Here is a 17789-nt window from a genome sequence, read left to right as displayed (position 1 = left end):
CTATATAAAATGGAATATTACTCAGCCATTAAAAAGAATGGAACAAAGCCATTTACAGAAACATGGATAGACCTATTGAGTGTCATACTGAGTGAAGTCAGACAGAGAATAAATATCATATGACATCTCTTATGCATGGAATCTAAAAACAAGATACAAATAAGCTTACAAAAGAGACTCACAGACTTAGAAAACAAATCTATGGTTGCTGGGGGAGAAGGGATAATTAGGGACTTTGCAATTCTGCTGAATATTATGTGCCAGAATGGATCAGAGTACAGTTTGGGGGAGAATGGATACATATACATGTATGGCTGAATTCCTTTGCTGTTCACCTGAAATTATCACAACCTTGTTAACTATCAGTTCAGTTCAATTCAGCCGCTCAGTCGTGTCCGACTCTTTGAGACCCCATGAATCACAGCACGCCAGGCCTCCCTGTCTATCACCAACTCCTGGAGTTCACTGAAACTCACGTCCATCGAGTCGTTGATGCCACCCAGCCATCTCATCCTCTGTCATCCCCTTCTCCTGCCCCCAATCCCTCCCAGCATCAGGGTCTTTTCCAGTGAGTCAACTCTTCACATGAGGTGGCCAAAGTACTGGAGTTTCAGCTTCAGCATCAGTCCTTCCAATGAACACCCAGGACTGATCTCCTTTAGGATGGACTGGTTGGATCTCCTTGCTGTCCAAGGGACTCTCAAGAGTCTTCCCCAACACCACAGTTCAAAAGCATCAATTCTTCGGCACTCAGCTTTCTTCACAGTCCAACTCTCGCATCCATACATGACCACTGGAAAAACCATAGGCTTGACTAGACGGACCTTTGTTGGCAAAGTAATGTCTCTGCTTTTTAATATACCCCAATACAAAATGTTTCTGGTGTTAAAAAAATAATAAAAAGTAACAATTCATTGGTTAAAAAAAAAGCACAGTCTTTTCAACAAATGGTTCTACAACAACTGGTATCTAACTGAATTTAGACTTCTGTTCACATCACACACAAAAATTAACTCAAAGTGGATCATAGCCTTAATTCTAAAACTATAAAACTTCCAGAAAAAAAACAAAGGAGGAAAATTCTTGTGATTTTGGCTTAGGCAAAGAAATCTTAGATGCTAAAAAGTACAATCCTTGAAGAAAAAACTTATCCAAAATAACTGGACTTCACCAAAACCAGACTTTTGTGCTTTAAGAGATACCATTAAAAAAAAAAAATCAGAAATATCAAAGACTTAAGAGAAAATATAATACTTCACAGCCACTAGAATGACTATAATGGGGGAAATAATGAAAAAAGATACTAACATTACCAAGGATGTGGATAAACTAGAAACTTCCTACATTGCTGGTGAGAATGTAAAATTCTACAGCCACTTTGGAAAACTGTAATCTCTCAAAGTTAAGCTTAAATTCACCATCTGATCCTGCAAGTCCACTCCAAGGTTATCTACTCCAAAAAGAAAAAATATTTTTTTAAAGAAACAAAAATATATGTCCACGGAAAAACTTGCATATGAATGTTCATAGTAACATTATTCACAATAACCAAAGAACCGAATAACTGAAGTATTCATCAACTATGAATGAACAAATAATTGCCATATATCCATACAACAGAACACTATACAGCAATGAAAAGGAACAAAATGCTGAAGTATAATACAACATGGACATAGCTGAAAAATCTTAGGCTAACTGAAAGACAGATGCTGAAGACTACATATTGTATAATTCTATTTAAATTAACTATCCAGAAAAGGTAAATCTGTAAAGAGGAAGCAAATTAGTGATTACCTGAGGCTTGGGGATATGAATGGGAACTGACTATAATTGAGAAAAAAAGGGGTATTTTTAGCATGATGGAAATGTTCTTTGATGAGTTAGTGGCACAATTTGAAATCTACTAGAACCCATCAAACTGTATATTTAAAAAAAGAATGTTATGCAGGCACATGAAAAGATGCTCAACATCACTAATCATCAGGGAAATGCAAGTCAAAACCACAATGAGATATCGTATCACACCTGTCCGGCTAGCATCAAAAACAACACAAATAACAATGTGAGCGAGGATGTGGGGGAAAAAAGAGAATCCTCCTACACTGTTGCTGGGAATGTAAATTAGTATAGTCACTGTTGAGAACAGTATAGGAGGTTCTCAAAAAACTAAAAATCGGACTACCATATGACCCAGCAATTCCATTCCTAGGAATATATCTGAAAACAACAGTAATTTGAAAAGATACATGCACCCTAATGTTCATAGAAGCATTAAGGACAACTGCCAAGATAAGGAAGCAACTTAAGTGTTCATCAACAGGTGAATGGGTAAAGAAGAGGTGTGTGTGTGTATATACACATACATACAATGAGATACAACTCATCCATAAAAAAAGAATGAAATTTTGCCATTTGCAACATGGAAGGACTTCGAGAGTATTATGCTAAGTGAAATAAGTCATACAGAGAAAGACAAGTATCGTAATGGTATCACTTATATGCAGAATCATAAAACTACAGCAAACTAATGAATATAACAAAAAAGAAGCACACTCACAAATAGAACAAATTAGTCATTACTAGTGGGAGAGGACAATACAGGGGTAGGGGATTAAGAGGTATAAACTGTTATGTATAAAATAAGGCAAGTATATACTGTACAACCAGGGAATACAATCAATGCTTTATAATAACTACAAGAGCAGCATAACCTTTAAAAGTTGTGAATCACTATATTGTACACCTGTGAAAGTCACTCAGTCATGTCCGACTCTTTGTGACCCCATGGACTATACAGTCCATAGAACTCTTTTCTCCAGGGGATCTTCCCAAACCCAGGTCTCCCACATTGCTGATGGATTCTTTACCACCAAGCCACCAGGGAAACTACATCAGCTATACTTTAAAAAAAGTAAAAGAAAAAAGGGATGTTATGGCATACAAATTGTTCCTCAATAAAACTGCTGAAAAAAGTGGAACCAAAGTACCACAAACACTGAAGTGGTCACCACACTGTCTGGAAAATGCACATTTTTATAGAAAAGTGTCAAAAATTAAAATATAGCCAAGTATATAACTTCCAAGTCAATGGAGAGAACAGAAAAACGGAAACTTTTTCTGAAGAGTATTAAAGGGAGTTGTACAGTTGGGGCATAGAAGGCAATAAACAAGCAGGGTAAAAAGAATGCTCAAAACTGCACAGTCACTGTTTACATATATAATATGCATATATGTCACATATATAATAATGTCTGCTGTTGTCCAGTTGCTAAGTTAGGTCCAATTCCTTGCAACCCTGCAGACAGTAGCACACCAGGCTCCCCTGTCCTTCACTAACTCCGGAGCTTGCTCAAATTCATGTCCATTGAGTCAGAGATGCTACCTAACCATCTCACACTCTGCTGCCCCATTCACATAAAAATGAATTTCTCAAAAACTTTCTTTATACATATGGCCAAATCACCGAAACTTCACCTCCATTCCAAAAAGTCAAAATGAATATGTTTAAAGTTTAAGAAACAAAGTTTTCCAACTCATAGTTTTTAAAAGGTGGCCTCATGAATAAACAAGATTATACAGATATACGGGGCTTCCCTAGTGGCTCAGACGTTAAAGCGTCTGTCTACAATGCTGGAGACCAGGGTTTGATCCCTGGGTTGGGAAGATCCCCTGGAGAAGGAAATGGCAGCCCACTCCAGTATTCTTGCCTGGAAAACCCCATGGATCGTGGAACCTGGTAGGCTACCGTCCATGGGGTGGCAAAGAGTCGGACACCACTGAACAACTTCACTTTCACTTTATAGAGATATACAGGGCACACACTTCCTTACTAGCTATGCGCTCTTATTTAGAGGGCAAAAAATTTAAACTTTTTAAAAATGGGAAAACCTGATGATTCTGGAGCAAGGCTGCCTGAGTTTTACTTAATAGTTCTGTGGCTTAAAAATGTTGTTCAATCTCTCTGAGTCAGTTTCCTCATCTCTAAAATAGGGGAGGGGAGTGGGAGGAAAAGGACTGAAAAATAGTACCTACCTCACCCGGTTGCTGTGAGTTTTAAATGAAATGATGCATATAAAGTACACAGAAAATGCTTGATACAGAGTAAATGATCAAAATTACTTGATTCTTTACGATTCATTGGTTATTTAGGGGAACTGCAAAAACTTCCTCGTATCCTAAACAATGTTCCTTTAAAATGAAATGTAAATAACTGATAAAGCACTGTAAATGTAAAAATTTGACAATATTGACCAATGGATTAAACATAAAACCGTAAATATTTATTGTAGTTAAGGAATTCATTTAACAGGCATTTAACTGAAAGCCTATATACCACGCACCAAAAGGATACACAGAAACTAGCATCCTTGATTAGCTGTTTCTTATGAAGGAGAAAAATAAATATAATGAGGTGTCTGTTATTTTATAAACTTGGGAATATTCCAAATTATAGAAAGGTCTTATAAATCATTTGCATGACCAATTCCCTTCCCACCCCAAAATAAAAATATAGCAAAATGAGCATAATCACTATAAACCCTTAAAGTCCCTTTAAGACATTAGAGCGTCCCAAAGTTAATATTAAAGAATTACCAATAAAATGTAGATATGCAAGCAAATCTGTTAAAACCAGGTCCTTGATAAGAGAACAACAAATACTTTGCTGTACATACTTTTATGTTTAAAAGAAATCATACCGTAAAGATAGACCATTAATCCTACTTCTAGAAATCTACCCAGGAAGATACTTTCAACAATACAAAAATATACATATACAACAAAGTTATTCATTGCAATTGCAAAATATCAGAAATCTAAATGCCTATAGACAGCAAAGTGGCTGAATAAACTGTTATATCTAGACACAAAAAAGTGTTACACCTCTGATAACAATTAAAAGGATGGGGCAGAAAGAGTAGAATGTTTATCTTCTCTGTATTTATCTTTTTATATAGCTGCAACTCTTAGAACCACATTAATGTTTCGTATACCCTTCATACACACCCCAAATAAACCATTAAACCCAACCACAATATGAGGAGACTCCAAACTGGAACACAAACACTAACAAATGAACCTAACTCCGTTATATGTGAAAGATCACAATAAAGGGAATGGGAAAGAAAAAGAACCTCAGAAAAGTTCTTGACTGATACTTAAAAAGAACTGAACATAAATAATGAAGTATACTTAATAAATGTTTTTCTCCTGGGGATTAGGGTTAACAGTCTGAAACTACTTGTGTGTGTCAACAGTTGACCTTTGAACAACATGGGTGTGAACTGTGCCTGTTCACTTACACGCTGGTTTTTTTTTTTTTTCCTCTTCAGGAGATATGTACCACAGGACTATAGACAGCTGTATAGTTATATGCCAATTTTTGACTGCGGGGAGAGTCAGTGCCCCAAACCTCAGAGTTGTTTAAGGGTCAACTGTATTAGATATTTTTAAAATAAGTAAACACATTATATATAATAAAAGCTAGATTTCTCACTACTGAAGAAAGAAGTCATAAATTAAAAAAAAAAACTAAATGAACCTTGTGGTCTTATATTAAAATCAGGAAGTATCTGTATAAACTTACATTTTTTAATGTACATAAGCAAACAAACATATAGACATGTACATTAGTTAGTAACAAAACTTCCTACACCTGCTAAAAGAGCCTAGAAACAACAATATCTTATGGTAATATAAACACCTACATGAGAAGATGTTGGTTTTAAACACCATCGTCCAACAGAAGGATCAAGGGCCCTTTGGAGAAGTGGTTACTGTTCCAAGGTTGGGCACGAAAAATACAAGATACGCCTATAACATTTTGTGATGTCAGAAAGAGTGTTCAAAAAGAGATGGAGACTTGCTGAAAGAATTCAGGAGTCAACTGAAAGGAGTTCCTAAACATCAAAGGTAGAAAATTTGAGCAAACAAAATAATGATAATTGGATTTTGACTCATAGAACAGAATATCCAAGTCCATACTGATATAAAGAAATGAATTAATAAATGGAACAGGGGTCAGGGAGGTGAATGACAGATTTTCATCACAAAAGAATTCCAAGAAATAAATGCTGAAAGAAAGGGCAAAACAGAAAACCACCATTAGGCAAATATCACAGTAAGAACGCTAAATGCAAAGTTGGTGAAATTCAAATAAGATCTGCAGATTAGTTAATAGTATTGTACTAAAGTGAATTTCTTGGTTTTAATAATTGTATTTTGGCCATACAAGATGAAATGACTTTAGGAGAAGCTAGATGAGGGGGTATTTGGGAAATCTACTATTTTTTGCCAGTTTTTCTGTAGATCTACAATTAGTTCAAAATTAAAAGTTAAAAAAAAATTCAGTCTATTTTACAATGATTTAAAAGGGAACACTTAAGACCAATTTCATATTATCATATTGAATACTGAATTTAACATAAAAAACAAAGGTATATGGTTAAGTTACAACTTGAAATTCTGTTTTAAGACTGAAGCTATGAAATGGGGCAACACTACTTCATTCAGTCTTCAGCAGAAAATCTAACACTTCTTTGTTTCTACTACCATTTTGTCCCATGATGGAAAACATCTACTTGCAAGAAGAAATACAAACTACATAAACAACAACAGGCTCAAGATGAAGTTGAAGAACATGAAAAATTATTTAATGACAGTACTCTTGAAATTACATGTCTGTAAAGAACACCACAGTAATCCCACAATGAAGTCTGTTTCTGGGGGAAAATCAGAGAAAGGCTCACCTGACAAGCAGTTGGAACTGTGGGCTCTTTTGGGTGCATGGGATTATACTTTTGGTTATTTTGTTTTTTGTGGGGGATGGGCTGAGAGAAAAAGTTTTCAACTAAAAATATATATAGTTGATCAAAATTTACTAAAGAAAAAAATCTACATTTTTAGGCAATCTTTTAAAATCAGCCCTCTGTTCTGAATTATCCATTAACTTGTGGGGATTCAGGCTCATCCCCTTATTACTAAGATACATATTCATAAAATTTTTACAGTTTGTGCTGCTCTAGTTACAAATAGCTTCTACTTTTCTAGGACATAATTTCACTTTGTTTAAGCAAGAATTCATTAAAGAAGCTATAAATAACCTTTAAATATTTAGCCATGAATAGAGGGTGGACTGGCATTGATGGCTATTTTAGTACTAATGCAGAATGCTTTTTAAAAGCTACATTTTAGCACGCATCAAGCTAATGATTAACACTTGCAAGTGTAATTTTCAATGTTCGAATAAATTTCTCTTTATTTTAAGGTGTTCTGCCAAAAGTAAACATGTTATTCAATTATTTACTAGTAGGAAAGTAGCCTTAAAGAATGAAAATGTTCAGAAGATTCAAACATAAAATTTCTTATTTACGAAAATTTACTCATGTATTTCTATCATCTAGACAACCTTTCCTTCTCTCCCAAAATAAACTGCTGCTTAACACTGCACACACTCGGGGAGAACCGCCTGAGGAGCCGTAAGCATTCACGGACCCACTGTATGGGGCACGCAGCATACATATGAAAGACATTTCCATACTGAATTCTGAGTCATAAAGTTCACAACATTTTAGAGACCAAGTTTCATAAAATTTTTACTTAAAAAAAAATGTTTTACAAAACACCGTTCTTTCAATCAAAGAAACTTTCTGTTGGGTACATGGAGCTTTCTACCGTAGAGATTACAGAATAACAGTCAAACAGGGACAGATTTTTTAAATAGCCACCTAGCTGCAAAACCTACAAGAAGTAGATTTTTTTTTAAAGTGCCTTTAAAAAGGTAAAGCAAGTAATATAATTGTTGAATCTATTTGAAATTTTAAAAGTTTCTTTAAAATGATCCATATGGTGTGCACAATATCGCAGCTGGAACAAAACTGCCAGTATTTAGTTTCAAACACAAAAACAACACATATGAACAGCATTCTTTGAAAAATAATTCAAAATGCTGCCACCGTATGACATGACAAACCTAACAGTGAGTGCTGACGGTATTCAGAGAATTAACAAAACAAGCTGAATATTAAAGTATTTAAATATTTACTTTGATTTCTTTTTAATACCACTGATAAGAGTAAGAGAACTTGCTGCCAAATTTATTCAGGATGCCTTATTTCAAATTACATGTAACATACTTGGCTATACATTTTCTAAACAATTGCAAAACTGCGTTTTAGGATGTAAACTCCCATTTCCTAGGCAGGCCCTAGTTTTTCTGCTGCAATCTAGCAGCTTTGAACTTTGAAACCCTCTTTGTAGTTCCTTCTGATACTTCTGACAGAACTTCTTTTCGTTCTGGAATGGTGGGTAGCACAGGATGAGCCATGGCTGGGTGTGGTGTTAAGGAGGGTGACAAAAACTCTTTTTCTATTACAGTTCCAGAAAAAGCCTAGAAGACAAAAAAATCAGATTATGATAACAAAACACAAATAAGATGCCCACAAAATCTTTATCCTGCATTGCAGTGCCAATCAGACATTTCTTTTCATAAGATTTTCTGATACACAAAACTACAACATCAAAATACAAATTGCTCATAGAAATCAAGTACCATTAAAAAGTATCTTAATTACACCACCAATACAAATAGATGGTTTAATAGTACACATGTAAGAAAACAAAATGTAAAAACATGTGCATATGGGATTTTAAAAAAATGGGTAAATAAAAGGTCCTCAACTTTCATACATTCATTCCATTTACATCCAGACCATGCTGTGAAAAATAATGTATTAAAATTAAAAATTCTATTAGAGTGTCAAACATCAACTGATAAATGAGCTATCCTATGGTGGCCATCCTGCCTGCAAGCCTACAGCCCAGTTTCAGTAGCAGTGACATCTCTTAGGTGGTGTCCATTTATGCAATTATTTGATTATTTTATTGCATCTTGCCTCAATTTTATTTAAGGTCAGTGGAAACAGAAAATTAAAAGTGCTGGTGCTAGTGGAAATAATTGTCTATCTTGAATTTTAATGCAATAAATTCAATAACAGAAATCAAGGCACCACAAAAATTATTCTTTAATTTCAACCCCCTATTTGCTGGACATTTTTTCTTTTTGTCTACTGTAGTGTGTATATAATGTGTACAAAATGTATGTATAAATGTATATACTGTGTATAAAACGATGGAAATAAAACCAAAGATAGGTCTTTTCTGTATCTTTTTAAGGAGAGATCCATCAAAATCAAGTTGTTATGATTTTTTTTTTAAAGATTTCTAGTATTTGGAAGCTCCTTACTTTCATCTTCTAAAAACCCATTATGTACAAACTTAAATTTGACACACATTTGACATGCAAACTGTCAAATATATTTTACTTTCCTTTGTCTACCAAGTGAACAAATCAGTTAAGACAATGTATCACCTGAGTAGTCTAAAACGCCAATCTGCTCCAGCTTGCCCCACCAAAGGAGAACCAAGAATGCCCTGACCCTCCCACACTTTACTGTGAGACCCTGCGTGGAGTCCAGCTTTTTAAAGGGAATTCAAAGTCTACTTTTCTAAAAACTCTATTTTATCATGATGAGTACAGAGCCTTCTTATTATACAAAAAAAGCTCTTGAAAAAGAATATTTTAACATTTAAAGATAAGGAAAAATATCTTTCAAAGTACTTGCCATAATCATGAACTATTTATTTTGATGTTAAAAAATTCATAACAGCTAGATGCTAACTGTAACAGTTCAATACAAAATGCAAAGCTATTAAATAGGATGAAATGAAAATAAACTCTAGACTTGAGTTCTAACTATATCATGATACATTAACTCCTTACTAAAACCTAATTTTCAGATACTTAAAAACAGCAAAAGTCTATCACTTGTTTTTCTAACAGTATGGAAGACTATTAAATAAGATACTCTCCAGGTCAAATGAGATCATTGTATCGGGAGTAGGGAAGGAGAATATTCTAATCATACAAACTGTACCTAAATACTAATGATCTCTCCATTGCCAATTACTATTTACTACAACTAGTACCACCTAGGGACATGAAGCACAAGCAACAGTTTTACGTATATTTGCTGCTGCTGCTAAGTCGCTTCAGTTGTGTCCGACTCTGTGCGACCCCATAGACGGCAGCCCACCAGGCTCCCCCATCCCTGGGATTCTCCAGGCAGGAACACTGGAGTGGGTTGCCATTTCCTTCTCCGATGCATGAAAGTGAAAAGTGAAAGGGAAGTCGCTCAGTTGTGTCCGACTCTTAGAGACCCCATGGACTGCAGCCTACCAGGCTCCTCCATCCATGGGATTTTCCAGGCAAGAGTACTGGAGTTGGGGTGCCATTACCTTCTCCGTACGTATGTTTACTCATTTACAAAGATAAATATTTTAATATGTATTTGACATATACTCAAATGGGTACATAAGTTTGATAAGGGCCTGAGTTCCCCAGTCTTCCCAAATACTGTTTAAATTAAAATCTGAAATACCCACTAAACACAAGAATAAAAAATATCAAGTATGGGTATAATGGAAACGATAACACTCTTATTTTGGTATCTCCCAGTATCACTCTTTTCCCCATACACAAAACTGTGTGTAACGTGGTAGGTAACACTGTTACATGTGCACTCATTTTTCTGAGGAGAGGATCTACAGCTCTCACTAGCCTGTAAAATGGTTCCATAACTTCCAAGAGTTAAAAATTTCACTGGCACAAGCCAAAATATAGAAGAACTATAAATAATTATCTGTCATACATTACTTATTTTCTCCTTTAACTCTACCAAAGCATTTAAAAGAGAAAAGTATTATCTGCTGGGCCTCCCCAGTGCCTCAGTGGTAAAGAATCCACCTGCCATGCAAAAGACGCAGGTTCGTCCCCTGGGTCGGGAAGATCTGCTAGAGAAGGAAATGGCAACCCACTCCAGTTTTCTTGCCAGTAAAATCCCATGGACAGAGGAGCCTGGCGGGCTACAGTCTATGGGGTCGCAAAGAGTCAGACACCACTGAGGGACTGAGTATGCACACAGCCATGCACATCATCTGCTACTTGAACTATTTTAATTTTATAACATTGGCTATAAGTCTGGTCTAGTGGAATTTATTTTTTAAAGGCTGCTAAATTATTTCCTAGCCATGAGACTTCTCTAGTGGTGCAGTGGTTAAGACTCCATGCTTCCAATGCAGGGGACATGGGTTGGATCCCTGGTTGGAGAACTAAGATCCCACAAGCCACACAGCATGGTCAAAAACAATTTTCTAACCAAAAATGAAATATATATCCTAATTAAGATACATTAATTATATATATATAATATATATATACACATTAATTAATATATACAAAATATATATCCTAATTAAGATACATGGACTGTAGCCCACCAGGCTCCTCTGCCCATGAGATTCTCCAGGCAAGAACACTGGAGCTGCTAAGGACTTTTATAAATTATTAATTACCAAAAAAAGTACAAGCCTATGATTAATTAGGCTCTATGACTTCTGAGACTAAATACATGTATGAACCAAAGAAGCTACAAAATAAACAATGTCATTACCCTGTCAATTAATGTCATTAAATAACTATTCAAAATAGAATAATTTAAAGACAATAAGATTAATGATTCATAGACCATACCTGGAAGATACAGCAGCTACAATTTTTTAAGTCTTTTCAACTCCCAAAATAACTATGTAAAATGGGGAAAACTTGAAATTGCATATCCCTTTGAAACGGAGCTACCAATACCTTTTTAACTCTCAAAGATACTATATGAAATAATGAATTAAAGACATACACAAACCTCAGGTGTTACTGATAAAGGCAAAAGTTTCTTTTGATGATTTTCTTGTTCCTCTTCCAAAATGCTCTCACTAGCATCACTACAAGTGGCCTCTTCACAGCTAATGCTTCTCAACACTCCCCGTCTATCATCAAAATCAGCAGCACTGCTCTCACTGGTATCACTGCAAACACTGTTCTCTCTACTTCGAGATTTCAGGATTGACTTACGAGGGACGTATTCTCCATTCACGACATCAACAAAGACTCTATAATATAAAAATTATATATGTCCTTTAGTTAACATAAAACAGGATAAATTTATAATGATTTTTTAAAAAGTCTTTTCTAGAAATTAATTTAAAATATTTTATTCAAACATATCCAAAATTTTCACCATCACAATAATTTTGTGGCCTCAAGTGACATCTTTATATTATCAATATTTTTAAAAGTATAATTTTTTGACCCAATAAAATACAGCAGTCTATTTATAAGTATGTTCTGGGTGACAACAGCTTGATTGTTTTGTCCAAAACGTACATATATTTTCGAAGTCATTTAGCAATTTTCACTATTTTACAAATAAGGGTCATGAAAATAGTAGATATTTTCAAATGACAGCTTTCTCAGCAAACATTACAACAAAAAACTGAAATAGCATACATAGACTCTGTGAAAAGGTAGACCACACGGCTAACCAAGCACTGCCAAAGTGGCGGCAGCACAGCGCTGCCCCAGCACACCAGAAACACAAACTGTCATCTCTCAAGTTAACATACAACAATTTTTTACCAGATTGGGAATGTTTTAAAAGCACTAGTAAAGAGGGGGAAATGCAAAAAAAACGAGCAATGTTCTACTTGCTTTGAACTGGGAAGCTGTGTTGGGGCTCAGCAGCACTTGTGACAGCCTTTAAAACACAAAGGTAACTCTATCAAAATACTTCACTTTCCAGTCAGAGACTTCTGTGTTACGAGCAACCTTTTCCTGTAAATACTCAGTTGCAAAAAGAGAGAAAGGAAGAGCAGACTGCTCTGCTGTCTATGAATACCACTCACCTGTAAATATCAGCAGGAGTCCTGATCATAGGCAGCTCTTGGGGAGAATGACCACTGCCAGAACTGTTCTTTCGCTTACGCTTGGCTTCTTCTTTTTTTTCACTGAATTTTAAGGTGGTATTTTTTCCAGTATTTATACGGACCTAAAAATTTCACAGCAAAAAAATCACTATCATTTTGACAAATTAAGGCCAAAACTAAAACCAATAAACTCTACAATTAAAGAAGTAATAGTAATAGAGGCAGTTTACATATTTTGACACTGAAATAATGTGCATTATCAGTTAAGACCTAAAAGTCCTTACTTTATCATACTTCTATGCGTTACTTCTTGAATCCGGGGTCCCCAACCCCTGGGCCACGGACTGGTATCAGTCTGTGGCCTGCTAGGAACTGGGCTGCACAGTAGGAGATAAGCAGCAGGCGAGCAAGCGAAGCTTCATCTGTATTTATAGCTGCTCCCCACCGCTCACATTACTTCCTGAGCTCAGCTTCCTGTCATATCAGCGGCAGCATAATAAACGTAATGCACTTAAATCATCCCCAAATCATTCCCTCCCATCCTGCCCCATCCATGGAAAAACTGTCTTCCCTGAAACCAGTCCCTGGTGCCAAAAAAGGTTGGGGACTAGTTTTAAATGACCAATTCTAGTCATCAGCAACTATTATTATACAAAAAGCAAAATACATACAAACTAAATGCTAGATTATTACAAGCTTTCACATCACCCATTACTTTGATATAAGTTTTTGGCTTAAATTATGCATTTCAAAACAAAGAGCACAATTAACCAAAATAAATATTCAGTAAGAATATAAAATTTAAGTCATAAAAACAGTATGAGATAATGCTTAACTATTTAAAATTTTTAAATACCTCTAATTTTTTAAAATTTAAGGATCAAAAAAATAAAATCAAAGCTATTCAGGATTAACACATTATTCTTCTATCCCTACTCAGCATTTATAGCATCTTTCCATATTAATGACTGTTCTTCCCCACAACATTCCTGCAAATATTATTTATTCTTCCTGCTTTATCTAAATGAAAACCAACTTAAAGCTTGAAAAGAAAATCACAAAACAAAATTTTTTTTCTGGTAATAGGTCAATTTTTTCCAAAGAATTCATAAGATGCTCTTTTAGTCTGAAGTACAAGAATATATATTTTGAAAAACCATGTAATTATTTCACTTCACATTAGAGTAGCGAACACTTAAAAGGACCTAAGAAATAGTAAATATGTTTTAAATATGTTTCATTAAATAATTATCACAGGCACTTAAGACTGATAACCACAGACCGTTAACTTTGATAAAGGCAATCCCTACAAGGGTACCTTATAGCTAAAAAGAAGAAAAAGAAAAAAGCAAAGCACTAAATTAAGACAAAAGAGTCCCTGTTTTATTACTAACTCACTCTATAGTCTTCTATGCCTTAAGTTTCCTTGAGAAAGACAAATTGGAAAGATGAAATTCCCGGTGGCTCCTTAAAGCAGTATTATGAGGCCAAGAGAGCAAGGGAATGAGTTTAAGGTCCTTCCTTCACTAAGATCCAACGTGCTTTGATCTGGGATTTAAAAACTGGGGATTCTACAATAAGTAAAGAGGGAACAAAAAGTCTTTTGATACTAAGAAAAGCTGTATTAGAAGCTCTCACTCTAGTAACCCCAGCTCTAAAACACCAAAACTCTATAAAGTCCTGAATACCCAGAGATGCTTATATTTACTTTGTGAGAAATGGAACTAATTTTTATTTCCTGATAAATTTTTCCTTTTTGCTCGTCATGCTCCTATTCATTATATGCTCACACAGAAATAACCCGATACAATTAAAAATTTAACTAATGCCAGTTACTTTCATCATAAATGTACACAAATACTCATCTGATCTCCTTCCCGACCACCAAATTTCAAATTGTATTGTGGCTTCAAGAGAACACACCAATACCAGCTAACTATCTAAACTTTTTTCTTTTTGTTTTTCAGATAAAACTGGTCATAACAAGAGGCAAAAGATGGTTTTCTTATTTGGCACTATCAACAATATTAATCCCTGTTAATGCTGTTCTTTTAAAGAGAATTGTAGATGATCATTAATATTCAAATCATATGAAAAAATTAGTAAAGTTAAAAGTATACAAACCCTCTTAGGTTCAACAGTGTGAGAAAAATATATTGTTGGTATAGAATTATCTTCAACCCCTAAGGTATCATGGTCATTTTCACTATCACCACCATCATCATTATTATCATCATCATCTTCATTACTGTGGTAAGAACTTGAACCATTCACTGAATAGTTCAATGGACTATTCACTTGACCGTTGAAGAGTTCTGAATTTGTAAGACTGTTGTAACAACTGCTGAGGGCGAGAGAGTCTGTTACTTGATGCATCATATTCACATTTATGTTCTGATCTTCCTTTTCCTCTTCAGAGGACACATCTTCTCCATTTGCAATCACAGTATCAGGCTTACTATTAATAGTAAAGAAAAAGAAAACAAGGTCAAACAAACACATTAGAATTTTTTTCAGTTAATTTCAATAGGTAAAAAATAAGGTTTTGCATAGAATATTTTTAAACTAGATTTCTAGGTTAATAAAAATGTTTTTAAATGAATGAAAAAATGGTTTCTATGCTAATTCTATACTGTAGCTATTCAAACATAAGTAGAATATGTTCTTATCTTTGCAAGGAAGATATTGGCCATATAAAATAAAATATAATAAAAATAGTACAATCATAAATTAGCACAAAATTCACAGAGAATATTATCTCTATTTGAAGACCAGAAATTACAGCCACAGAACTGTAACATATTCTAATTTTCTATTTTCATAATCAAAATATTTTATAAGCATGTATTGTTATAATTTTTAAAATAAGACTTCTACATATGTATACGATTTATACACATATATACACATTTCCCATGCTTCATTCTACTAAGAATTTGAGGACCTTATAAAAATAACAAAACCAAAAAAAAATAAAATAAAAATAAAAATAACAAAACCAGAAATGCAACAGAATGGAAACAACATCATGCTGAAGTTGAAGAATCGCAATGAAGAAAATCACAAGATTCAAAACTGATTTACAAAAATGAAACAGTATCAGTTAATTAAAAAGACCTAAGTATAGGTGAAATTGTAGTGAAAAAAATATTCTGTGTCTTATTTTTCACAGTAACTCTGCATATCATTTAAGTAAAATAATATAGCAACTTCTATAGGAACACCTTTCACTGAGCACTCTGACAATTCTGAGCGCTAATATGTATTTCAAACGGCAACTGGGTCAAGGTTTTCATACTTATAACTACTTGACCAGATTACAAATTTTGTTGTTGTTTAGTTGCTAAGTCATGTCAGACTCTTTTGCAACTTCATGGACCATAGCCCACCAGGTTCCTCTGTCCCTGGGATTCTCCAAGCAAGAATACTGGAGCGAGTTGCCACTTCCTTCTCCAGGGGATCTTCTCAACCCAGGGATCAAACCCACATCTCTTGCTTTGCAGGCAGATTCTTTACCACTGAGCCACCAGGGAAGCCCAGATTACAAACTACTTGCTCAATAAGCAAAAAAGTTTGCAAAGGAAAGCAACGTTATAGCCACAAACTTAAACTGAATGCATATTTTTCTTTTTAACACGTCATTTAAACATACTACATTATCTTGACTACAGTAAAAAAATAACTCATTTAAAATGTAATATATAAAGTATCCATAATTACAAATATCTGGTATATCTTAATTTATTATACAAAATATGGCTGAAATCTTAAAATAAGAAACAGGTATATTAAGTATTTCTATTACACACATATGTATGGGGCATGTGCATGAACACACTGATCTAAAGGAAAATATTCTAGAGAATTAATATTTGCCTTAGAGTGGTAGGGTTACTGATATTTTAGGATAACGTGCTTTTCTGTATTTTATTCAAGGGGCACATATTTTATAAGGAAATGTGTGTAAGGAAATTTTTCATTAGGTACCTATCAATATCAATTTCACCCAGCAATTCTTCTTGTCTCTCTAGTTCTTCAAGTCGATCCCATAGTTCCTTATCAGCAAGCAGATCCTTGGATTTTAGATCATTTGCAAATTCTGCTTCAAAAATATCTGAAGTTTTTGGTTTGGAGTGAGGTTTATGAGCAATTCGGTGTTTTGCTGTTAAAAAAAAAAAGGGACATGGCCATTAACAGCCAATTTTTAAAAGGCACAAACCTAGACATAATGGACTTTCTTCTGAGGTGAGGAGGATGTTGAGAAAGAGCAAGACATGATTTTTAAGCCAAACAGTGGAGTTCCAAGGATGTATGACTCTTAGAATCCTGTTTAGTTCAAGGACCGAGCAGTGCCAGCATCCCTGGAGAACACTTCACAAGTGCAGACTCTCAGGGCCTCCCCAGACCTGCTGAATCAGAATCTGTATTTTAACCATAGCCCCAGAGAATTCACATGCACATTAAAGACTATAAAGAGCTGCCTGAGAGCTTCAAAAATGCATAAGCAGAAATGGTCACAATGCACTCTAGTTATACGCAAAATTCAACACAAGTAATACCCATCTTCCATCCTTACTCAAGAGAATTTAGTTACTAAAGTAACACATAAAAGCCTTGTCACAGGATACTTTCAACTCTAAGGCACTGCCAGACAGGAATACCCTAGGAGAAATCTATGGAGCCTAATCCTTGGAAAATTCTACTATAATTTTATATATGAGTATTTCTAGCTTTTAAATTGCTTCATCTTATTTATAATCCTCATGTGAGGCAGGAGATGGATAAAATCAAAACTCACATCTACCTGCTTTTCATTTGAAAAAAATAATCTTTTTAAAAAGCAAATTAAAGCTTTGAAAAGGCAACGGGAGGAAGTCTACAATGCTGTTTTATGACATGGTGCTAACAGATGACCTCCATTATATATTCAAATTTACAGAACTGTTTTCTAAACTTGAAAATATCAAAATTAT

The 17789-nt window shown here is 34.7% G+C and overlaps 1 protein-coding gene across 2 annotated transcripts in view; it reads right to left on the bottom strand.

The window, feature by feature from the left end:
- Positions 1-6626: 6626 nt before the first annotated feature.
- The window catches only part of URI1 (URI1 prefoldin like chaperone), a 63113-nt gene continuing 51950 nt past the window's right edge, over positions 6627-17789 (bottom strand). For both annotated transcript variants that reach the window (XM_019979645.2, XM_070770886.1), the window contains 5 exons: positions 16804-16978; positions 14941-15274; positions 12796-12938; positions 11757-12003; positions 6627-8389 (listed from right to left, as the gene is read on the bottom strand). In XM_019979645.2, coding sequence (XP_019835204.2) covers positions 8207-8389; positions 11757-12003; positions 12796-12938; positions 14941-15274; positions 16804-16978 — 1082 coding nt within the window. In that variant the 3' untranslated portion in view covers positions 6627-8206. The remainder of the gene's footprint in view (positions 8390-11756; positions 12004-12795; positions 12939-14940; positions 15275-16803; positions 16979-17789) is intronic.

The sequence above is a fragment of the Bos indicus genome, chromosome 18 (assembly GCF_029378745.1).
Source record: "Bos indicus isolate NIAB-ARS_2022 breed Sahiwal x Tharparkar chromosome 18, NIAB-ARS_B.indTharparkar_mat_pri_1.0, whole genome shotgun sequence".
In the NCBI taxonomy this organism is placed as follows: domain Eukaryota; kingdom Metazoa; phylum Chordata; class Mammalia; order Artiodactyla; family Bovidae; genus Bos; species Bos indicus.
The sequence above is the reverse complement of the archived record's forward strand: the minus strand, read 5'-3'. Positions and strand labels throughout refer to the sequence as shown.